This window comes from Dasypus novemcinctus, chromosome 29 (genome assembly GCF_030445035.2).
Source record: "Dasypus novemcinctus isolate mDasNov1 chromosome 29, mDasNov1.1.hap2, whole genome shotgun sequence".
NCBI classification, from domain to species: domain Eukaryota; kingdom Metazoa; phylum Chordata; class Mammalia; order Cingulata; family Dasypodidae; genus Dasypus; species Dasypus novemcinctus.
In genome coordinates, this window is record NC_080701.1 from 424055 (window position 1) to 449715 (window position 25661).

Genomic DNA, 25661 nt, shown 5'->3' on the forward strand with positions numbered 1-25661 from the left:
AGTAAAAAGATAAAATGAATACAAGTGAGGTTAGCGGCTGCAAGGTAACCTGTTCCTAAAGTTTTCAAACAGGGCTACTCAAACTACGTAGCGTAAAGACAAAAGAGCCTTTCCTGCTGAGCAGCCCGAGGTCCTCTAGCCTGGACAGCGCTCCTTTTCCTCCTTCACCGTTTCCGGGCAAGGCCAGCGCTGAGTTCCAGGCGCTCTGGCCGCCGCCCCGGCAGGTATTCTCTACCAGGGCCCGGCCCGCGGGTCGGGTGACTTGGGGCGTCCTGGACCTCGGCCCAGGCCTGGGCCAGCGGCCGGAAGAAGGCTGAAGGTAAGCCGCGGAAGCGGGAGCCCGGGCGGGAGCCAGCGATCCCCACGATGGCCGTGGGCCCCCGGCTGCTTCTCGTGCTTGGTTGGGAGCGTGCGTGCGTGCGTGCGTGCGTGCGTGCGTGCCCGCGCAAACGAAACCTCCGTCCACGACGCCCAACCTCCAGAAGCAACAGCGCAAGACGTGCCGAGCCCCGCCCACCGGCCTGAATCGCGCATGCGTGCTAGCGTTCGGCGGGGCGGCTTGGGGCTCCGTCCCGACGTGTGCGGGCCAATCCGCTGGCGGCGCGGCGCTGAGCCCCTCCCGCCTCCCGCGGCCGCACGTGGTGGGGTCGAGCTTTTACCCGTGTCTGTGCCCGGAGTCGAGACCGCGGCTGCACATGCAGTGCTGGTGCCGGGTCCGTGCCCGTAGAGGTACGCCGGGCCTGAAGGCGGGCCCGCGCCTGGACGAGCCCGAGCCCCCCACCTGCCGGCCGGGCCTTCCCCCCCAGCCCCGCCTGCCAGCCGAGACCCCCCACCTCTCGGCCGGCCTAGAGCCCTCCCCACCTCCGGCCGAGAGCCCCCCGCCTGCCGGCGGAAGCGCGCACCTCGCAGCGCCGCACGCGGCCCCCTCCGGCGCTGGGCGGGCAACGCTGCCTCGGGCCGCGGTCTCCTGGGAAGCCCCAGGGGGATAACTGACCCAGCTGGGCGGTTTGGGGTGGGGTCTGCTTCCAGACTGGAGGGAGGCCGGCTCCGTTCGACCGCAGGGGGACGGCCTGGAGCACCTGCTGGAGGCCCGGCTTCGGTCAGCGGCCCCGGATCCCCGCCTGCGGTCTTGGGTGCACCTGGCCGGGTGGCGGCCTCGCCTGACGGCTTCTGTCAACTGCAGGCGGGCACTGACCTCAACCAGCGGGTAACTAGGTAACTGATTGTTGCTGTGTGCAACCTCAAATCCATATATTTAGGCGCCAGCATATTTACCTGTGTCAGTTGCCATGAACTGGTTATGGCAGCGCTGTCCCATAGAAATATGTTACACATATGTAATTAAAAATTTTCTAGTAACCACATTAATAAAGTAACACGAAATATGAAGCTAATTTTAGCAATTTAAACCAGTGTATCAAAAATAAAATTTCAACGTGTAAGTCATATAAAGCAACTATTGAGAGATTTTTTGCATTCTTCCTTTTGCACTAAAACTTCATAATCAAGTGTGTATTTTAGAAATACAGCACATCAATTCAGACGAGCAACATTTCAAGTGCTTATTAGCCATATGTGACTATTGGCTACCATACTGGACAAATGTATTTGTACAGTTTATTTTAAAAAATTCACACATGACCCAGCTAAAAGTTTCAAGCTAGCAATTGAAATCATAACATGCCTACAATGATTATAGTTTCCTACAGAATATTTTTATGGTAGTCTGTTCTGCATCTTTCATTGAATATTAAAGTGGTAAATTTTAAATTGTGAATTTTCTTGACTTCTATAGAATTGTATTTTGCTTTTTCCACTTAAATTTTAATGTATGTAGATGTGGCTCGACATTTTTATTAATGAAAACTCTGCATTAAGTAACACATTAAGAGAACTTTATCAAACACGAAAAGCTTGAATTAAAAATTCAGTTTGGTACAGCTGAGCAAATAGCTTAACATTAGACTTCACCTACCACCTTTCCCCAAGAAATTATTTTGGGGAGACTATAAGATGCATTGTCTTATCCTCAGGATGTTTTTGGAGAAGCTCCGCTACACAAGGCAGCAAAAGTAAGAATCTTGTAATGCCTAAGTCTGCTTAGCCAGTGATGCCCAAATTGAGTAAGTATGAAATCAGTGGTTCCAAATTTTATGTATTCTTAGATTACATTAATCACACTCCTGAAGCTAAATTACATGCACTTTTAGTGATTTCTGATACTAAAGTGAAAAATGGATGCTGAGCAATTTTGGTAAAATTCTGTTCATCTACTTTTGTCAGTATTCCATTTCAGTTTTGGTTTAGGAAAATCCATTCTAGAGAAGCTGTTATTGACTTCCTCTTGAAGCTTAGTCACTGTTTTGGATACCAAATACTCTTCCATTCATTCAAAAGTGGAAGGTCCATTGTGTGCTGGACTCTGTGCTGGCCACTGAGGATGTAATAGTGTGCAAAACTCAAAGTCTCCGTGCTTCCTTTACCTCTTTTATTCTACCAGCAAAACATCTATGAGTGCAAAACTCCTTTATTGGGAAGATATAAAAAGAGCTTTTTTAAAAAAAATTTAACTCAATTTTTGTCTTAATTTCAGTTTATGTAATAAGAATGGGCAAACAGCTGAAGATATTGCTTGATTATGTGGATTCCAGAATGTGCCAAATTTCTTACAATTAAATGTATGCAGACAATAAAATGAAATAAACAATCCAGTAGCTATCAAAGTGTTCCAGTGCTCAGAAAGAAAGTTTTGGAAGTACAGAAAGTAGAAATGAGAAAAGGAAGTACATCTGGTAAATCAGAGCTCTTTATATCATAGCCTGGAATTTAGCGTTTCATTTAAATATTGACACTCTTCTAGTGTATCTTTTCATTTTCATTAAAATACTTTAATGCTGGTTATAGTTACTGTTACTAGATTTTATAGACTAAAATTTGTCCTATATGTTAGAAGGTTAGGGAGAGACTTTTTTTGGTAAAGTCTTTATGTGTGGTTTGTTTTTTAGACAGCTGTCATTTTGGTTATGAAGAGGTTTGAAGAAGGCCTTCACTTCACTACAAACTATGGCTCTTGGCTTTCCATGTCTAAATTTCTTCTAAGGAGGAAAATTTTCTTCCAAGTGAAGACAGAAGTTAAGAATACATGTATTTATATGCCTATATTATTTTGGTTGTACAAACTTTGTCTTTTTAGTTATTAAAAGAATGTCTAAATACTTTGACTAAAAGGGGGAAAAGTAAAGACAAATGAGTTTATATGGCTAAGAAGACTTCAAAGGGAGTTGGGAGGTCATTCCAGAAGTTATGCTCATGCATGTCTCAGCAGGATCTCACTGACTGCCAAAGTAAATACTACCTCCAATGGCGGGGCTCCTGACTGCTCTGGAAACATCCAGATAGAAAGCGCAGGAATTTCATGCCTTGCTGTATGCCCTACTTTGGAATTTATGCTCCCTACTGTGACAGAGTTGGACTCAGTTGTGATTTCCCTAAACATGGCTCTTCTGCCCCTTCTATTTGAACCTATTAGTACTAGCATTGACAGGTGTACGTCCAAGAGTCTAAATTTTGGGGCTGTCCACGTGCCAGATGGGCCCTGAATCTGAACGGAGTTGCAACACCTACTCTCCAGTTCCTTGGACTCACCAAGGACAAGGAGATGATGATGGACAATGACCAACCCAAGGAACCAAGAGTGTCTGCAACTGCAAGCAAGAGTCCCACCCTTGGTCCTTTGGGATCACAGTCCCCTCTCAATTAGAGGTAGAGTGGACATCACCATTCCAGGATCCTCAGGATTGGGGAATGAACTGTGGACTAAAGTAGACTTACTGGTATTCTACTATAGACTTTATGTGTTTCTAGCAATGTAAGAGCTTATATCAATGATGTGGAGGCAGTGGCCACTGGAAGTTCTGAGGGCAGGGAGAGGGAAAAACAGGTAAAATACGGGGACATTTTCAGGACTTGGGAATTGTCCTGAATGATATTACAATGACAGATACAGGCCATTACATATCTTGCCATATTGCAGAAGAGAGTGTCAACTACAATGTAAACTATAATCCATGCTTAGTGGCAATGCTCCAAAATGTTTTCATCAATTGTAATGAATGTACCACACTAATGAAGGATGTTGTTAACATGGGAAAATGTGGGAGGTATAGGGAGCAGGGCATATGGGAATTCCCTATGTTTTTATGTAACATTTATGTAATCTAAGTATCTTAAAATATATATGTAAAAAAAAAAGAATGTCTAAATAAATTCTTTACTTTGTGCAGAATTTACCAACTTTTGGGAAAAAAAATCATAGTTTAAACCATCAAACTATACCCAGGATATAACTTGAAATAAAACTTATACTTTATTAATAAATGTTATTAATAAATGTATAATACAAGTTTACTACAGTCTTTGAGTCCAAGTTATTTTAAAAAATCTTTGGTCGCTGAGGAAGACATAAGTTATAGTAAGCATCCTTGTTCCAAAAGTCTGGCCCCTTCCATCCACACCAGCCCTAGATTTCGGAGAAAGGAAAGGAAAGCCTTTATACAACGTTACAGGATTACATGATCTAAATTGTAACATGGGGCTCATCAGCAGGATCTTGGAATAAAAATCTAAATACTTAAATAATTCAAAGGTTTTTAAATGTTTAATTCTATAATATTTAATCAAGGAAATCCTAAAAAGGGAAACTTCCTTACAATAACTGTTACTCCAAACTATCATTTTATTGATTCTAAGGTGTAATTTTACAACTATGGCAATCGATAATGTGATATAGTCTGTTTTTCTCTCTTAGTAAATTCATTAAACAATATACTATATTCTCATTCTATGACCTTTTATATATGATGAAATACAGTAGAGAAAGCTGAGCTTGCCCCCTTGAGTTGCATTCTAAGCCCTTTCATTTCCTAAGGCTATAAACAATTCCAATTCCCATTTTTCATGTCATTATTAATCCTTTTCCCCAGTAGAGATTATTTTCAAACTAACTCCCATTATGAATATGAAAGTTTATTAAATTTTTTTCTAAGGCACTGATTTATTGTCTTAAACAAGACCCAACTGATGCCTGGTTTGTGTGACATATGCTCAAAATGTTTTGTTTTTTTAATTCTCTTTAAATTTTTATGAGGAGGGCAGCTGAGGGTTCTTAAAATACCACTGAGTGGCAAACAGTGGTCTTATCTTACCCTAACTAAATCTGAAGCCAGTGGCTATTCTTGAAAGGGACAGAATCAAATGTTTAGGCTCAGATTCTACAGAAGATGATGTTCCCTTTTTTAAGTGTAGGAGGGAGGATTTAAGACTTTTTAAAAATTTTTCAGCTTTATATTTTTGATTGCAAAATAAGAAACACTGTAAAAATTCAAACTAGAAAAAAAATTTAAAATTTTAATAAGGTCACCACCAGCCCTACTCTCCCTTTTCTCCAGGTAACAAAACCACTGAGTTTGGTACAGGCCATGCTTTCCTTTCATTGCACCTAAGCCTGGTTCTTCTACCAAATAAGTCATGTCAACTCCACCTTTTGTGCCACATTTCCTTGGGGATCTCTTTGGACTGTCCCTCTTTGTCCTATGCTAGACTGAGAGCTCCTTAAAGACCTTTCAAAACATGCCTCGTGCTCATGGCACATATTAGGTAATTGATACAGAATGAATGAGTGCTTTGCTACAGAGGGTACATACTGCTCCTATAGTAAGATTCAGTGAGATTATCATTCAAAGAGGAAAACAAGGGAGGAAAAAACCCACAATTTTCAGAACCTGTTTGAATCCTGTTAGTATTTATAAAGATATTCTTATCAGTAGCAAAAGACTACCGGACTGAGCTATAAAAGAGTTCAGCTACACTCACCAAAAGCCCTTCATATGCATATTAAGCAATCTTACGCTTGGAGCTTTAGGAACCCAATACATAAACTCTCTTCAACTTCTGAAAATACTTCACCAATGAATTTCATCGTTAAACCACCCAATTCCCCAGGCATTCTACTTTATTTGAAAAAGTTAAGTAAACCACGGCTACAGAGTTCAGAAGCACCTTTTTGGGGGTACTGATATTATGAGATAATAAAAAGGGTACTGGGTAACAGAAGGATTTATTCACTAGTTTATGGTTTAAAAGGTTGTATGTGTCCTCTGTAATTTTCTTTACTATATTTGGTAAAGGTTATCGGAGTTATTTAAAATTTAAGCCAATTATGTCTTACAATACTTGCCTGCTAACGATTTAGTATTGAGTTTTTATATGTGAAAATTAACGATCTCTAAATTAACTGAGATTTAGCTGATATTATAAACATCCACAAATACTCTTAATCTGTCCCAAATTTAAATCCTTTATAGAATGAGATTAGGTTACATGTAAATTAACAAAAGTAGTCAAGCCTCTGCAATATCCAGTATATTGTGCAGTTAATTTTTGGTTAATTCTGAAATTATAAAAGGTTATATATTCCACTCCTAAGTCAAGACATGATAACCCTCAATGTATGTTTGTGCAAAGCTTTAAAATCTCCAGAGGTATGTATTTATATGCTTTGTGTCCATTAATGAGGTTAACAACCAAGAAAGTCTTTATAAATCTAACCTTAATTTTGCCTTTTGCAATTTACTTTTGTTTCCTCTTGTCCTCCTTGTAGAGCTACTCATCTTAGCTTTAGAAAACCTCCTAACAAGGGGCATGACAATGGTGCAGTGACGCTACTGGATTAGGCGATGCAAGTATGTCAGGGGGGTAGAGTGTGGAGGAGGGGTTGGACTGTGCATGGAACCAGGGGGAGGGAGCGGTGAAGTATTGGGATTGGTGGGTATATGGTTGAAACTACAATGTTGGGAATGCTCTTTCGGCAGTAGGGCAAGGTAGGGTTACTGGTTTAGGGCTTGCATGTGGGGGCATTCAGGACAGGGTACATCTGGGGCAGGCTTCTAGGGAGTGAACGAGTGTTCATCTTGACACAGTGTGTGGTATCAGTGGGTGGAGACCCATATAATGAATGGGAAAGTGTTGGACTCCCATCCTGGGGAGGCCTGCTATGTTCTCAAATTGAGGGGTGGGAATCGCTCGAGAATATGGGCAGTGCCCAATGGGGCAGGACAGACTGGTGTGTCAAGTCCTCAGTATTGTTACAAGTAACTATGAATCTTGTTCCGCAAAGAGTGAAGCCCAGTGGTTGCCTTGGGTCCTGGGGGGAGGGGAGGAATAGAATAGATGGAACAGGAGGCATTTTGAGGGTGATGGAAGAGTTCTACATGATCTTGCTATGACAGATACAGGCCATGTTAAGTTTCTTCAAAATTTATAGAAGTATATCGTCCAAAATGTAAACCATAATGTAAACCACTGACCATGGTTGATAGATGTTTCAATATTTGTACATCAGTTGTAACAATTATACCACCCATATATAAAATGAATAGAGAAAGGGGGAAAAGGGAGAGGATGTTGGATATATGGGAGTCCTCTATATTCTGTACGTGACTTTGCTGGGACCTAAAACTTCTTTGAAGACAAAATGAAGTAAGACACTGGGGGAATAAATGGAAGAAAATGTCACTGTATGTATAGGACAACAGATCTTACAGTGATGAAAGGGAAAATGCCAAAAAAATTTTAAAACTATTATTGTTTATTTTATTAGTTGTATTTGGCTATTTTATTGGCTTCTTTTCTGAAGTTTTGGATGATGATAGTGTTACAACTGTGGTAGGGGAGGACCATTGGTGTGGGGTGTCAGTGACGGGGGATACATGGGAGAAGATTCATCTGGGCATACATATAAGACACATAAATGTGTTCAATTGTTACAGTGGGTGGAGATTCACACAAAAATCAAAAGTATACTGAATTTCCATCCTGGGGAGTTCTGCCATATTCTCTAACGGAAGAGCAAGAATCCCCCAAGTGCAAGGGAATGGCTAGTAAAGGACAGTCCACTGATGGGCCCTTGATATTGATGACTGTGCTTAATAAACCTTTACTCTTGAAAATGAAACTTAGCCTAATATTATAGGGTGCCTAAGCGTTATCTCCTGAGAGCCTCCTTGTTGCTCAAATGTGGCCTCTAAGCCATACTCAGCATATAAATGCAATAACTTCCCCCCAGCATGGGACATGACTCCCAGGGATGAGCCTCCCTGGCACCAAGGGATTACTACCAAGCACCAATTAGCAATGCAACTGGAAAAAGACCTTGACCAAAAGGGGGAAATGGTAAAGACAAATGAGTTTACATGGCTAAGACTTCAAAGTGAGTCGGATGTCATTCCAGAGGTTATCCTTATGCATGTCTCAGCAGCATCTTATTGACTGCCCAATTAGACACTACCCCAAATAGTAGGGCTCCTGAAGGCTCCTGAGACACCCAGGCACTATGGTTAGGGCAGTTAGTTCATGAGTTTGGTACCTTGCCAGTGGGCCCTACTTGGAGTTTGTTCTCCCAGTGTGATGGACTTAGTTTTCTTTCCCTACACATGGCTCTTCTGTCCCTTCCATTTGAACCTGTAGTTGGTGCTGTAGTTGGTAGGTGCACATCCAAGAGACTTGAATTTTTGGGTTGTCCATGTGCCAGCTGGGCCCTTAGCCTCAAAAGAAATGCAACACCTACTCTCCAGTTCACTGGACTCACCCAGAATGACTAAAAGATGATGATGGACACTACCATAACAAGGAACCAAGACAGTCTACAACTACAAGCAAGAGTCCCATCCATCAGCCGTATGGGAACGAAGACCCCTCTCAATTAGAGGTGGAGCAGGTATCACCATCCCAGAATCTTCAGGATTAGAGAATGAACTATGAACTAGAGTAGACTTACTCATATTCTACTATAGATTGTGATTCTAGCAATGGAAGAATTTATATCATTGATGTGGAGGCAGTGGCCAATCGAGGTTCTGAGGTCAAGGAGAAGGAAAACAGGTGTAATATGGGAGCATTTTCGGGACTTGGGAAATGTCCTGAATGGTATTACAATGACAGGTACAGGCCATCATATACCTTGTCATAACCTACAGAATTCTGTGGAAGAAAGTGTAAAGTACAACATAAACTATAATCCATGCTTAGTGGCAAAGCCCCAAAATGTGTTCATCAATTGCAATGAATGTACCACACTAATGAAGGATGTTGTTAATGTGGGTAAATGTGGGTGGTGTGGGGAGCGGGACATATGGGAATCCCCTATATTTTTTATGTAACATTTGTGTAATCTAAAAATCTTTAAAAACAAACAAACAAATAAAACAACAACAACAAAAAACCTCCTAACAGGGAGGACCACTGCTCTCATTTTATTGCAGGGGTTCTTAAACCTTTTTTTGTTCCACAGATCCCCTGCTAAGTTCACACTACCCTGTGTATCATTTAATAAATTTATGACACCTGCACCAACATATCCCCACAAGAATGTTCTTTTTAATTTAAATTCATGCTCACCCCTGGTTAATAACCCCTGCTTTATAATGTCTTTCTGTTAATAGATAGGTTTTTGCTATGCTCTGGTTCTGGGTTTTTATCCTTGTGTCTAAATTTGTGTTTGCTAGCAAATACATACCTTTTCCAAAATAACCTGGAGATCTTCAGCACCTGTATAATGTGGATCTAGAATCAGAAATTTTATCTGCCCAGTAATCTCATTCCATGCAACTCCTAGGATTGTGTGGGCCAAAACTCCTCCCCCTATAAAAGAGGAAATAGGAAACTTAAGAGAGGGCATAAACTAATCTCAACTTACTATTCTAATTAAATGTAAAAGATTGATGATTTTGTCTTTTCAATTATCTAAAACAACATTAAAACTGCCCAGCCTAGGGAAGCGGATGTGGCTCCAGGGATAAGGCCTCTGCTTACCATATAGGAAGACCCGGGTTTGATCCCTGGGGCCTCCTGGTGAAAAAGAAGAGAAAGTGTGCCTGCACAGCAAGTCAGTGCCTGCGTGGTGAGCGACTGCACGTGCACTGAGCCGAGTGCCCGTGTGGCAAGCCAAGTGCCCATGTGGTGAGCCAATGCCTGTGCGGTGAGCTGAGTGCCCATGCAGCAAGCCGAGTGCCCGTGCGTGAGCCAGTGCCCACACGTGAGTCATGCAGTAAGATGATGACACAACAAAGAGTCTGAGACAAAAGGGAGAGTCAAGGTGAAGCGCAGCAAAGACCAGGAACTGAGGTGGCACAATTGACAGGGAACCTCTCTGCACATCAGAGGCTCCCAGGATTGCATCCTGGAGAATCCTAGAGGAGAAAGATGAGAAGAGAAGACAAAGAGAGAACTAGATACAGAAGATCACACAGCAAAAGGACACAGAAGCCAAAACAGCAGGGTGCGGGAGGAGGGGAAGAAAAAAAAATTGCTCAGTCTACATTGTTCTTTGATATTCTACTGATAACTACCTACTCCAATTTCCTACATGCTGGTCTTCAATTGTCTTCTGGTATCACAAGACCAGTCTCATTCTTCACAAAAGCATGCATCTTTAGATCAGGTGACATAGCTTATTTTTACAAATATAGCACAGAGAAGTTAAGCAATGTGCACAGCATCACATAGGCAGCCAAGGTAGAGCTGAGTCCGGGCTCAGAGTGTTCAGTCAAGTGAGCGTCACCTCTTTTTCATACTGCTCTCAGACCTTTAATGTTTGAGCACAGTTATATCTTTTCTTAACCTTTATTACTTTTGGTTAATCTTTTTAATCTTTTTTTGTAAACTTCCTACCACCATTTTTTTTTTTAAATTTTCAGAGATCAATATATATGGTATAAAAAGTTTTTTAAAAAATTTAAAAAAGGACTGATTTTGTGATATTACATGTTTATATAAATAGTAAGTTTTACATATTCTCTACCAAAAAAGGTCAAGATTCCCAAGACACCTTACCGATCATTACTGGAGTTCCTTCATTTTGGAAATGATTAGCAAGTTCTCGTCCTTGAGAGGCCATTTCAGAACCCTGGCTAGAAAGAAACCATTTCCATCAGATAAACCACTTCTAACACTAAGGCCAATAATGAGCTTCAGGGCCAATGATTTTTACTTTGTTTTCTTTTTTGTTGTTGAAAAATATATAAATTTAAATAATTTTAAGTAGTAGAGACTGAATGTGCTAGGAGAGAAGTGAGAAGACCTTGATTCATTGCTTCTGAAGCTGCATGGAGAAGGTCCTGGATTTATAATGAGACTGGAACTGGGCATCTTGGTGCTAAAGGGCTTTTACAGATTTGATTATCAGAAGAATGAGTACAGTCCTGAGTTCTTGTCTTCTTCAGTGAGACTTCTGTGCCTGAATTTCCTCATTTATAAATGGGGCCAATTATATCTGCCTAGTCAATATAGCACAAGAGATTCTAGGACTAAAAGAGGTACTATCTGTAAAGCCAATGGGGAAGCTACGTGTTATTTTTAGGGAATATTTCAGTGTCTTCTACAATGTCAACTTTTGAGAAGGGAAAAAAAGATGTACAACTGAAGACATATTTTTATGGGAGGAAGGTACCAGGTGGTGCAAAACCTTAGTTTGCTTGCTTAATAAGGAAAGTATAAATAATGGTTTAATATACCCAAACTTTCACTCTTTAATCAGCATATGCTTCTCTACTTAATATGGCATTTATTTGTTACCACTGATTTCTAGTCAACCCAAATTCCAACTGTGAACTCAAAAGTATTAAAGTACTAAATATTTCAGATTAAAGTATTAAAATCTTCTAAAAATATATATAAGGAGTAAACAAATTATTGTCACAGTAAATAATATATTTAATTTATACCTCATATTAGGTTAATATTAGAATCACAGTTAAAATATAGTAGAAAAAACTCTTACCATAATGTTATGGTCAAAATATATTAGAGAAAATAAAACGAATACGTTATTGGGACACATTATTGATTTATTAAAACTGTAGGAAGAAGAACAGGAACTAAACAAAAAGGCCAGTCATAGGTCAACTTTTGATTTTCTCTCCTTTCAAGGCTTTCTAAAGAATTCAGCATAAAAAGAAAACTTTAAACTCAAACCAAAGTTAACATACTTACAAATTTTCCTCTTCCATCCTAAAACTGGCCCTAGACAATTTTATATTTTACATATCACAAAGTTTATTCATACTCTCAAAAATCTTCTGAAAATAACAAAAAAAAAAATTTAGGATTTAAAAAATGAGATAAAACAAGGAGGAAGAGAAAGGAGTAAAAAGAAATGAGGGAAAAATAAAACTTTTCTATTATTTTAATAAGAGTGACAAACTATCACTTTGCAATGATTTATCTAATTTCTTAAAATATCCTTACCTTACAAACAGTATTTTTGAAGTTATACCAATCAATTGGTTTAGTACCAGCTGTACCTCAATAGATCCAATCCATTGCCGTGATCCGACAAATGCTGCAGGTTTGTCACCGGCATCAACTAGAGCCTTTATGTATTTAAAAATATATATTTAAAGAAATCCATACATAAGACATCTCCTTAAAAATTATTTATATATTTAGGGCAATTTCCCTGATTACCAGTATAAGAATTTTTTTTCTTCAAAACATAAATCAGAGTGCACTATGAGGTAATAACTATTATTAATGGTAACAGTTACTGGATTTAATTTAAAACGCAATGTTCCATACCTGCTGAACTTCTCTGTGTGTTGGAATAGATCTCTCTGTGTATCCCTGATGCTTGAACCAAGAGCAGAGAGTCTGCAGAGATCGATAAGCACAGCCCCAGCCATTGTCATCTATTTGATCTTGCATGTAATGATGATAACTATATATGCCCTGTACCACATATGTCTGTATAAAAGAAATACGGTAAAATGTTAGCTTGAGATAAATGCAAATATTTTACCGCCGGATGAGTCATGTTTATTGGTCTCAGAGATAGACTGCTACATTAGTGCCTTATAAAATGCCTTCAAAAATGACAATTTAATATTATAACCTCTTGCCGATTTATTAAAGGTCCAAAGTCCTTGCCAGCAAGACCTGCTTCTGGTCTCCATTCCAGCCTCACCACCTGCCATTCTCTGGTTACCTACTCAGCTTTAAGTTTATTTAAATAGGCCAGGGACGGTCTAATTTCAAGCCTTATCATTTTCTCTGCTGGGAACACTCTTTGCACAAATAATTTTACGGCTTGCCTTCTTACTTCGCTCAGGTTTCCATTCAAATCTCAGAGGCCTTCCCTGACCATCTAATCTAAAAGTGGCATTCTCACGCCCTCCTACCCTGGCTGTCACTCTTGATACTGCTTCATTTATTTTTGTCACAGCACTTATTGCTATTTGACACATTCCTTCATATTATTTTTAAAATCTTAAGTCTCCCACATTAATGTGAGCACTCAACAGGGGCATGTACTTTGTCTTACTCATTTCTGGGCTCAAGCTTCTACAGTGGGCTGGTCACCTTGAAGGGAACAACTGGGTGCTGGGACTATGACTATATCCAAAGAAGATCAATAAACACATCTGGATTTATCAGATATGGACTGTACAAGTCACCAGATTAGCATTGGGATGCAAGTTCTTTCAGTCCCAGGGTGGACAGATGAACAAAAGCAGGTGCCTATTATTCATGAAGGTTGACTGCTGCAGTAATTATTGACCTAGTTTGGGAAACACATCCTCTCAAATACCACAAATGGGGCAAAATTGACTCAAACTCTTTGAAGGCAGTTTGTCAATACCAGAATGCCTCTTCAGCTGGGCCCAAATGGCACTTCTAGAATTTCAAGGTTTCCAAAAGAATGAGGTAGGTATTTTTGTGGTTTGATGGAACAATCTCCCAGATATATGGTAAAAAAAACCCCAAAGTATAGAGAACAAGGGGTAGAGTTTGAACCCATTACATAAATAAATACTTAGTAAAGTGTAAACATAATTTATTACATGTTTCATTTTTTTACATGAAGACCTATATAAAAACTAGGTCGGTCATTTCTACCCCCTGACATATGCTACTTCAAAACACAAAGCCCCCACTGAAACGTGATGTTGACACCTGAAAGGTCTCTGGTTTTCTGGAGTGCACATGTTTGAGGATGCAGAGATAATCTTTAGGAAACAGAAACTCTTAGTCTTTCCCTGAGGCCAAGAAGACTATTGCTGTATAGCCTTTTACACTGCTTGAATTTTTACCATATACAAGTATTACCTTTAAAAAATAAACCCTCAGTTTCTGATGTATGTTAATAAGCCAGGAAAATGTGTACTTGTCTGCACAGAGAATAGTAAATACTGGGAGAAACTGGCAATAGGGCTACTTTTCCCATGTATAACACCTGGACAATTCTTGTTTGTTTTTTTTTGAGAACTGAAATATACTCAAGAGTAGGATAGTACACTGAACACCATATACCCAAACTCCAGATTCAACAATTACCAAGTTGTAACATTTAATTCATCTATCCTTTTTTAAATTTCCTCTACTGAAGTATTTTACATTTAAACTTAACAGATTCCATTTACCTTTCAAGCTAGCAAAATAATGTTAAATAAAAATAAAATTAAAGCAAAAAAAAAAAAATTAACCAAATAGTATACAAAGGTTTACAATAGAGGGGGCAATAAAGGCAAAAGTTTGAAAAAATAAAAAACAAAGAAGGTATAAAACATGATATGAAGAATGAAAAAGATATAACTATACACCTATAGCAGAGATCAAAACCTAAAAAAAAAAAATGCCTAAAAACTAAAAAGTCCTAAATTAATTAACATTAAACCCATTATTAAAAATCTTTTTACAAAGAAAACACTAGGTCCCAATTGCTTTAAAGGTCAGTTTTACTAAATGATCAAGGAAATATCATGTCAGTCTTACAGAAACTTCTCTGGAAAATTAAAAAAGAGGAAACATTCCCCAACTCATTCAATGAGCCAGTAAACTATTGATAATGAAAATCTACAATGAGAAAAGAAAACTATAAACCAGTATCATTCATAAACATATAAAACCCTAACAAAATATTAGCAAACTGAATCTATCAATGAATATAAAAATAACTCATGACCGAACTGGGTTTATCCCATGAATGCAAATCTCCTACTGTTTGGAGATTTGTACAGAAAATACCAAGGAAAAAGCATGGTATCTGCAATTATCTTTGAAATGGTTCATGGGGATGAGAGGGGGCGAGATGAAGCCAACACAGCAATACGTTGACAACAGCTGCACATATGTACCAAGAGGTATGTACATATAGGAATGTTGACAGCAAGACTGTATAAATGGACAGGAAAAGGCAAGTTAGGACCAAAGGCATGTGTGCTAGAAAGGAGCAGAAATGCCACTAAAGAATCCAGGGCAGCTGCCAGCCACGGGCTCCCTGGGTTCCAAGACCCAGCTGTACTAGCTTCCTATTCTTGGATGTCTGCCTGAGCCTGCCTTTCTTACTGGCCTAGAGGCATCCTTAGAATACCCTACCCCCCACCCCATCCCACCTTTAGTCAGTGTTTGTTCTTTGCAACCAGGCACACGCTGCCCAGAAACCATGCTGTAGTACCTTATTAGACTTACCCTACAGTATTGTTGGGTAGAATATGCCCTTAGTTAGCATGATTCTTCCAGTTCAGAAAAAAAGTAAAATTGGGACAAGTCTTTAAAGAAATCAGGAAATGGAATTCAGTAAGAGAAATAGACATATACTATTTATTCCTAACCTTTTTAGACCACTGTTGATTACTGCTATCTTAAGCAATGTATATTAAAGGAAATGGGTGGTAAATCATACCTTAGGGATGGCACATTATGAATCAATCCTTAAAATTTTTATTACCAACAAAAAACAACGACATCAATGATCAACTGACTTTCATAAATAATTAAACTTACCACACCAGACTCTATGTTGGGTGGGCCAAGGTAAGTATGCGGATTTCTAATGTAACCATCTTTATATGGCACATCTGGAAAATGATAAGCATTACATCTTTTGAAATAAGGTCTGTCAAGAGGCAGACTGAAGAGATCATGTAACTCCTAGAGAAAATTAGAATCAATAGGAAAGAAGAGAAGGTAATGATTTAGACTCCTAGTCAATACAGTCAAACTAAAGATGATATGAAACACTGAAAATTAACTATATATTGATTATAAAAGTTTTCAAACACACTTATGATTTAATTCACCAAGACAAAAGAGGGCAAAATTTAAACTCAAACCAACTACAATTTATTTTTGCTTACCTATGAATATGGACTAAAAACTGGTAGAGAATGTAGAAAAATGAAAACAAATTGTTAAGAGTAAAAGAAATAGGATAATTTTAAATTATTGATTAAAACAGTCTGTTACAATAAAACCAGGCCTAAGAATGACATTGAAACAGCCTTATAAAATAAATAAATTATAAGTAACAATGATATAACTATATCAAAGTATTTTGAGAAATCATGTTTAGAGTGCTTTACTAATGTAAGGGGTTGTGGTTAAACCGCAGAGTAAAAGTTGGTGGTATAAAACCAACCACTGTGGTATGAAAACAAGAATGAAACAAGTTTAAAATGTGGTATTTTCCCAATTGTATAAAAACATATAATAGTTACTTTGAAAAGTTTATTTTCCTTGTCATATCTCCTCTGTTCAGTAGTGGTTTGAATAGGATCACAGACTTGTAATTTCCCTCTGAAAATCAATTCACCTAGCACATACCTAGAGGCATAGAGGGTTAGAGTATTGTATCTCTTCTTAGAGGTGGAGATTAGCAAGATACTCCTGTGCTATAATTTTGACAGAGTACCCCTAAATCAGTCATTTGTCAATAAATCTCCCCATTTCTTTGAATACTGACGATGTTTTCTCCAAAATTACTCTAATAAAACCTAAATAGCCCAAGGATGTGGGGGTGGTAGATTACCACCATAAATTCTAATCAGAATTACCATAAATTCTAATTTTTCCTTCTCTCTTTTCCAAATCTAGAAGTAACATAAGGGAAAAGGAATGTGTTTAATACTTGTCAGCTATAAGCACCTTTTCATTTCTACATTTCCTTACTGGAAAAATATGTAAATTTCAGAGAACCTATGAATCACACTGAGATATGAAATTTAAATGTAATGGTTTTAGCATAATATTTTTTCATTAGTAATACTTAAAAAAGAGATCCTATGCAAACAGAAAAGAAATAATCTAGTATGTAAAATAGTCTGCTTCCAGACTTTAAAATTAAATGACAAAATAGTCTACATTTATTGGAAATATATATTTAAATACAAAATGAATGATGGTTATTGTCATTCTTCTAAGAATAAACAAGCTAGTTTTACCTTTCGATAGGCCTGCAGTTGACTATCTGGAATTCCCGATGGGTATGAAATTGTTATGAGACTTTTTACTCCTGGTAATAAAAAGTGCAATGGTTCAGGGACCACAATAGATGTTCCTTTCATATATTTCAAAATGCACTTTTCCATATCAGTTAGTTGATTATGAATTGCATCAACTAGAAGTGTACGAACTCTATGGGCGGGAGGGGATATAAAAGTGCATTAACAAAAGTTATAGTGCCCATGATCAATGAAGGTTTACAGCTAATATATCCCGAATTTAGTAAAAAACTACAAAAGTGATGATGCTCATGACCAGTGAAAGTTTGGAGCTAGTATATCCCTAATATTGTAAAAATCTTGATTGGATCAGGTTAAAAAAAGTCTAAATAATGCAAAGTAAAGCAAACCATCTATCTGTTCTCTGTGGATAAAGGGAAAACCCTATTGGTTTTAGCATGCTACTCTACCTCCTCCAAATGAACAATTAATTACTAGATGATTCTTAGTTTAATAATAAACAAGGAGTATATCATAGTAAAAACAAGAACAACAACAACTGCAGGTATACCTATGTTTTATTTAAAATTGGGCTCTGATTACTGTGAGGAAGGGTCCTCACTTAAATGCAATAGTAGTACTATAAAATACTTACTTTCCCCATGTTTCTTCTGGAGCAACAGATATAACTGCATCGACTGGCAAAGCCATATTAACATAGTGGTGTCCTCCACTTTCTCTTTCAATGATGGGGGTTACAGCTGCCAGAGGGGTTGACATTTCCAGCATAAGATCTATATTTATTATCTGTTGCTATGTAGATAAACAGAGTAGTCAACTTATCGTATACCGAACACTAAATATAAATGGTGGAAGTAAAAGGACTTTTTAAGGACAATACGAAAGCTATGTTATACTAGATTGTTTAAAAGCATAAATTTTATCTTTAAACAAAACAAAACAAAACTTCCCTGCTTCAAAATAATCTGAGGTAAGGGGGAGAACGAGTGGGGAGTAAAGATGATGTGTTGATAAATGTTCACACTAAGTATAGCTCTACTGGGGTTCATTACTATTCTCTCCACTTTTGTACAGATTAAGATTTTTCAGAAAAAAACTTCACCCAACTTAAAACAACAGAAAGTAGCCACATACCAAAGGGGAAAGAGAGGAAGAAGTAACCCAAGGAGCTTTTAAACATAGTATTTTTACTATATATCCCTGATCTAAAGACACAGAGAACTATAAGCAAATATTGAACTCTATGTATTAAGTTTGAACCTACTTTCTGTATACTCTAGGAATGAACAAAGTTAGCAAAATATTGAGGATACTGGGAGTCGGGTATCTCAATGGGAAAAGTGAGGAACTCTATTGTCAGGTATCACTGTGATTAGCATAGATAAATGTGAATGCATGTGTTACAAATGTGGCCAATTCCTAAGCAGGAAAAGGAAAAGTACATGATGAGCCTGGAACATCTTGTACCAGAAAGTAAGGAAGTCCTCAAAAATACAGCATCAAAAGGCAACTGGAGTCAGTCTAAGAAGTGACCATTAACCAAATCTTGGAAAGTGTGAGCATGAAAACCCACTGCAAAAAGAATCTGGACTTACATGCAGATAATAAGTATGTATGGAAAAGGAAAATGTCATCTAATAAATGTAGAAGGAAATGACAGACTTAAAAAAATTACCACCTTGCAACAATTAAATTTGTATTGGATTCTGGCAAAAATTATCAATGGATGCTAAATCCAGTGGGTAAAAATTTGATGAGGAATAAAATATACACATAGTCTCACAGTATCTTCCAACAAGATATTTACTAATTATAAGGGAAATAATAGTACCTTACAGCAGAGAAAACTGATGACACCACCTTAACTAAATGATTAAAGTTAACATCACCAATAATGGGGACAAACTGGTAGCATATGCCTCTTAAAATGATGTACCAAGAAGGATACAATACTACTTCCGTGGAGTTTCTCCCAATAATGCATTACCTGAATTTAATCATGAAAAGGCAAAAAACAAACCCAAGTTGAGGGGCATTTTACACAACACTGGTCTGTACCCTAAAAAATGTCAAGCTCCAACTACCAGTAATTTTCAAATCATTACCTCCAGCTCAGAATTTTTCATATACTCCACATTTGTTAATTTTAGCAATGCATCTGGGAAACTCAGTAATGTCTCAAACATTACGTGTGCAAAATCAATTCCGTGTCTTCTCCAATTTCCCAAGCAAGAAACTGGTTATCCCATATTCAATTAGTCTCCAAGTACAATCCATTTTATTCCTCTAGCTACTGGTTCAGTTTTGACCCCTCATGAAGTGGCTCCTGTCTACCAGTCTGGAAAAACACGACTTTCCGCCTTGAGAAAGTATATACATTTTGTAACTCAAGCTTTTGACAAAGTTCTTGGCATGTGGCAGATACTCAATAATATTGGTTCAAAAATCAATGGAACCAAGAAGAGTATGAACAAAAATAAATCATTTATTATTTATTATCTTAGCATAATGTATCACTTTGTCATGTTTTAGGATGATTCCTTTTTGTTTATTGTTAAATAATTTGGAAATGCACTCAGGTTTAGTTTTATTTTTGTGAAGCAAAGAAAGCATAAAAAAAAACAAGGTAAGGAGTATAATGGGACAAAAGCTTAAATATGTAAACTGGATTCAATTAAGTTGTTAATCTTTCTGGACCTGTTTTCTGATATGCACAAATAAGGAGGTTATGTTTAACAATCTCTAAGAGCTCATTCAGCTCCAAATTCAAGGATTTAAAATTATTATCAATAGAGAACAATGGCAAATTACTTACCAGGTCTGGTAACTTTTTGTCTTTCTTTCTCATGAATTTTCGTTTTGTGTCTTCTTGTCCAAACCTAAATTTTTATTATAAAAAGAAGTTAAAAATATGAAATGATGTTTAAAAATATTTCTAGCAATCTTCAAACATACTTACTGAATAAAGCGCAGTATGTTCTTACAAGCAGTACTTTCGTTCAGTTCTTCTGGAATAGTGTTTATGTCACTGTTAGGCCATATATATACTGGGCTGTGGCAAATTCTGAACACAAGTGCATTTGAAGAAAGCTTGGTTGACAGGTCACTCAACACATGTGTTAGTGCCTTCCTGATAAACATTTCTAAATTAAAGGAATATAAATAGAAGTTGATAAGAGAAGTTTTAAACTTTTCAACATATAAGCTTTTAAACATACATGCAGTAGAGAATAGTAAAACTGACTCCCAAACACTTATTCCCTAGATTCATTAATCATCAAGTTTTTGCCTATCTTTTCAAAATATTGAGATAATTCAGAGACCATAAAATTCAGACTTTTAAAGTGTAAAATTCAGGAGGGGGACTATAATCAAGTCAGAAGACAAATCAAATATATTGATTACTAGGTAAAAAAATACAAGCAGTCCTTGTTTATGTTTGAAATTACACCAATCTACTGCCTGATGGATTAATTACACTTTAGAATAGGTTCATAGTAAAGTATATTTCCTATTTATCCCTATTTGTGAAATGCAAGGCATTTCTCAACAAGCAACATTTTAGACTACTACTCTTATTGATCAGAAAGGCCTGAAAAATGCTTTTGATTAGTCTTTGTAATCATCTTGATGGCATATTTGCATGACCTAAGAAGCTTACTGCTGTACGAGTCTTTCTCCCAGAGGCTGATTCTGATGGGTTTGGGGATAGAGATTAGAATGCCGAGCAACGTTAAGAACCACTTTTTTTGAGAATGGAGGGATGGGTCAGAAAGAATGCTTTGCCTTCTCTCTCTTGCTTTTCCTCTGGGTCAGGAAACTATAGTCAGCTGACACTCTCCTACAAGGAACGTTGGCACTTTCCATTCCTTAGCTTTCCGGGCCTCTCTGTGGCATCTGCCCTTACTGATCACACTTGAGTACCAGGTGTTCACCTGTATTCTTCTGATAATAGCGCTGTTCTCTAGCTCCAGCCCGGATTGTTCCCTCCCAAGTTTCAGATTCAAATAACCAAATGCCTGCTGGGAATTTGCACTTGCTACATCCACTGACATCTCAAATGAAACAAATCTCAAACTGAACTCCTCATCTTCCCCTTGATATTCTTTACCACAGTCTGTGGCAGTGGCCAAAGCTAGAAATTCAGACATTGAAACCCTCCTTAGTCCACTACTAGCTATACAGTTGTTATGGATTAAACCATGTTCTCCACAGAGATGCGTTTAAGTGCCAACCCCCAGTGCTGTGGGTGTGATCCATTTGTAAAAAGGATCTTTGAAGATGTTATTAGGTAAGGCGTGATCAGATTCAATCAGGGTGCTTGTAATCCAGTATGACGAGTACTGATAAACAGCGGAAATGTGGACACAGTTAGTAGGAGAAGGAGACAGACAGGTAGAGAGAGATGGCCAAGGCCATGTGAAAGGTGGGGCTTGAACTATGAGCTGCTGGCAAGCTACCAGCAGAGCACCACAAGCTTCTGAGAGAAATCATGATCCTGCCGACACTCTGATTTTGGACTTCCAGCCTCCGAAACTGAGAGACAATAAATTCCTTTTGTTAAGCTAACTAGTCCATGGTACTTTGTTACAGCAGCCCCAGCAAACTAAGTCAATGATCTGTTTATTTAGCGTCTCTCTAACTCACTTTTATTTGCAAAATGAAGATAATCTCAGTGTATCTCATTATCAATTTTGTTATAAAAAAGAGAGGTATTTTTTAATAGTCCTACCATTAGCAGCAGCTAGCTGAAAAGCTAGATCAAGGTCACCTCTTATTCTGAAGAGTATATCCATGGTCTCTGAATTCACCTAGGACAAATCAAACCAAAATTGTACTATAAAATAACACAACTCATCCTTACATAAATAAGAACCTAATTAAGTTTAGATTAAGAAATTAAGTTTGACTCTTCAAATTATCATGTGTTAATTCCTTATTTTATGGAGAAAAACAAAACAAAGCAAAAAAACACCTAAATTCCAAATCAGGGGTTCTCAACCTTTGTTCCACATTGAAATCACCTAGGGAGCTTAAAACATGCTACCTGGGCTGTGACCCCAGAGACTGATGAGTTGGTCTGGGGTAGGCCTAGGCACAAAACGTTATTTAAAACCTCTCTCCCTAACCCAGTGATGCAAATATGAAAAGGTTAAAGAACCACTGCTTCAAGACAATAATTTCTAAACCACAGTCTTACCAGAGGGTTTTACAAAGACATGAAAATATCAATGATAAAAGAACTAGTTGAAGAACGGAACAAGTGCACTGAATAATATGATAAACCTGGTATTCAAGACAATGAGAGGAAACTAATACATCAGGGATGGTGGGAGTATAAACTGGTAGAACTTTTCATAGGGCAATGTGGCAATAAGAATCTAAAGTCTTATATTTTCATCCTATGGCCTATATTTCAAAATGTTCTCTAAGGAAATCTGCAAAACACTAAGACTCAGGTATAAGGATGTTAATTTAAATGCTAACAAGAGGAGACTGGTTGAATAATTAGGGATATTATACAACCACGAAAAATTGTGTTTTAAAAAAAGACCTAATAGCACAGAAAAATGCTCACAAATTAAAAAGGGAAAAAAGTACTTGCAAAATGGTATTTATCAGCAGTTCTTAACCTGGGGCCACATGGTGCATTTCAGTTAGTGACATGACAGATGACACACATCTGTGTGTATGTGTATGAGATTTCTACTAGAAAAATGGTTTCAAAGACTATCAGATTCTTAAAGGAGTCTCTGTCTCAAACAAGCCAAAGAATCACAATATACAGTAAGAGTTTTACTTTGGAATAAATGAATCAATACTGATTTATCAACTCTTAAAATATAAAAGGCATTGTGCTTGAATGATTAGACATACGTTAACTCTGGTCTTCTAAACTAAACATATACCATAATTATTTTCTCCCATTTTACAAATCCCTGGTCAAATTGTTTTTTTTAAAGTGGCTGCTTTTATTATTCCATGAATTGTAAGTTGTTGGAAGACCATACCCTTTGTCCCAATTCTACTTCTGGGAATTTACGGTAAGGAAAAAAATCAATAAATTTTGGGACAAATTTAGCTGTAAGTTTGTTTCTACTGTTCATCATCATAGCAAAAAAAAAAGATGCCACTGTACAAAGTACTATGCACATATTTGAACAAAAATACTTAAGACACAGAAAGATACTGAAGATACAATTCAAAAAACAGGCACAAGCAGTATTTATCTGCCACTAAGTATATGATTTTGCACAATTAAGTCATTCAAGGCTATTTTCTCATCTGTAAAATGAAAAAAATATTTAACTTCAGAGATGTGAAAAATGCATGACATCATATGTTAAAGCACTAGTGCATACTTGATAAATGGCATTTTCCCTCTGTTCCTTATTAAAACCATTTTCTTATGTCTCCAAAACTTCTGAATTGAGCCCTTTCTGAAGAATTAATATTTATGCTGAGACGTGAAGGGTAAGTTGGTGTATTAATGCCAAAGGAAAGGTGGTGGTGCGGTTGAAGAGCCCATTCTGTTTGAAGGCCTGGTTAACCTGGTGGTGGAGAGGACAAGCACGGCCGCAGTGGAGAGAGACGAGACATCTGGAAGGTGAACCCACAGGACTTGATTACTGATTGTATGCTGGGGAGTTGAGCAGGTGACAAGGACGATCCCCCGTTTTCGGCATGAACATAAGGTGGGATTACGGGAGGTGGACACTATGAGTCAGTTTCGACCTCCGAGTCCGAAATACACGAGCTATCTAAGGTAACGGTGGAAAATTCGGGAGAAAGCATGGGTGCATACTTAAAAGCACCAAAAAAGAGGCCTGGAGGACCTGACTGAGCAATCGGGAGGTAAACCAAGAGAGCGTGGCACCAGAGTCAAGGAAAGAGACTATCTGAATTAAGTTTTTCATATTTCCCAGATCAAATCCTTCTCCAAAGCCTTGAAAAACGGCGAATACGCTCTCGTTCTCGAAATGCACGCGCTAGGAGGCGGCGCAGACAGGCCTGTCCAAAGGCAGCCGAGGCGAGGGGCGCAGGGCTGAGGGGCAGTGTGCTCTGGCCGCAGACGTGAGGCCGCCGCGCCTGGCCCGGGCCGCTCCAGCCCGGAAAAGGCCGGCTCAAACCCTGGAGCCCGCGGCTGCCACCCGCCGGGCCCGCAGGAAGGCCCTTCGGGGCTGGGGAGTCGGACTCGCGGCGGCGGTCTAGGTTCGAGAGGCAAACGCTGGGGTCGCGGGCGAGTAAAGCTACTCACCGCTCCGCGCGGAGGCGGCATACGCAGCACCGGAAACAGCCCCAGGGCCAGACCGGAAGAGGCGTCGCCGCCGGCCGAGGGGCGGAGCCGGGAGGCCGACCGCTCCCGACATGCCGAGCAGCCCACGTCGTGGGGCGGGCCACGCTCCGTCTTCGCGCTCACGGCTATGGGCCGAGAAGCGGAAGCCTTATTTTTGGTCAGTCCTAGTAGTTACGTCATTCGTACCCCAGAGACTCTCGTGCGTCCTTCAACGTGTCTCTTGCTGCGACGTAAACTTCACAGCTGAGCTCCTTAGCGTGCTCGGAATGGATTCTCCCGTAGTCAGGGCAACACGTCGCCACGCACGTCAGCCGTGCCCCGAGCGTGCAGGCGCGCTTCCGGGCGCGGGCCGGAAGTCCCGGTCGCCCCTGGAAACCGACTCAGCTGCGGCGCTGACGGTCAGGTGCACTTCTGAGAGGTGACTTGGTCCTCGCGGCCGGCAGGTCCTCGGGCCTCCGTTTCCCTAATTGACAACGATTGTCGTCATCACCTCAGCCAGCCTTTTTCTGTCCCTTTCTGACTTTCCACAGCCCTTTCTCCATACCTTGGGAAAGAGACTTGCAAGGTTCCACTTCTGTTGTAATTGATTTTCTTGTCTACCAGATTGTAAACTCCCTGCGGGCAGGTTCTATGCGTTTTTAAAAGTTGCAGTTTTCCTGGCTTCTACCAGCTCTGGCCTTACCAGTAGAAGGGGTTTGCCATATTATCCCGTAAATAAATGAATGAATGATTTTGTAAATGTTGCTAAGAAAAGTTAGGTAGTGGCAAAGTTCAAGGCAAGAACTTCTTTCCTTTCCTTCCTGCCTCCTCCTTGTGGCTCGTTTAGTTATATGCAGATGCTGCTCCGGACACTAGGAATATCATGGTAAAGAAGAACCAGACTTACACCACTGTTCAGTGAACAGGTTTTTTTAAAGGGAAAACAGGTGTTATTCAGAGAATCCCTACCTAGTAAGTGTGAAATGATAAGCCATTCTAACCTTAAGTAGGGCTTGGAAAGAGAGTTAACATGACTCTATTATGGAATTAAGGAACTGATGAATGGGCTGAGCAATCTGGCATAGCCTCACTTG

General features: G+C 39.0%; 2 protein-coding genes and 1 long non-coding RNA gene across 8 annotated transcripts in view; 1 reads left to right on the plus strand and 2 right to left on the minus strand.

Moving 5' to 3' along the window:
- Positions 1-1123, minus strand: part of LRP2BP (LRP2 binding protein) — a 53550-nt gene extending 52427 nt beyond the window's left edge. For all 4 annotated transcript variants that reach the window (XM_058289883.2, XM_058289882.2, XM_058289881.2 and 1 more), the window contains exon 1: positions 995-1123. The gene's annotated coding sequence lies outside the window, so the exon portion shown is untranslated. The remainder of the gene's footprint in view (positions 1-994) is intronic.
- Positions 1123-3095, plus strand: LOC105746058 (uncharacterized). Its single transcript, XR_001118575.3, has 3 exons — positions 1123-1215; positions 2034-2123; positions 3006-3095. It is a non-coding gene; the product is annotated as an uncharacterized lncRNA (long non-coding RNA).
- A 1248-nt stretch (positions 3096-4343) lies between these two features.
- UFSP2 (UFM1 specific peptidase 2) lies at positions 4344-24898 on the minus strand. 3 transcript variants are annotated; one of them, XM_004457787.4, is made up of 12 exons: positions 24550-24898; positions 22024-22102; positions 20251-20434; positions 20107-20170; positions 17926-18083; positions 17271-17463; positions 15835-15981; positions 12631-12795; positions 12301-12425; positions 10888-10964; positions 9572-9696; positions 4344-4519 (listed from the first exon to the last, which is right to left on the minus strand). In XM_004457787.4, the coding sequence occupies exons 1-12, from the start codon at positions 24568-24570 to the stop codon at positions 4433-4435; spliced, it is 1425 nt and encodes a 474-aa protein (XP_004457844.1). In that variant the 5' UTR covers positions 24571-24898; the 3' UTR covers positions 4344-4432. The 3 variants fall into 3 exon arrangements, with proteins under 3 accessions (XP_004457844.1, XP_004457846.1, XP_004457845.1); XM_004457789.4 differs by having other exon boundaries at positions 24775-24892; XM_004457788.5 differs by having other exon boundaries at positions 23654-24574.
- Between the last annotated feature and the right edge of the window lie 763 nt (positions 24899-25661).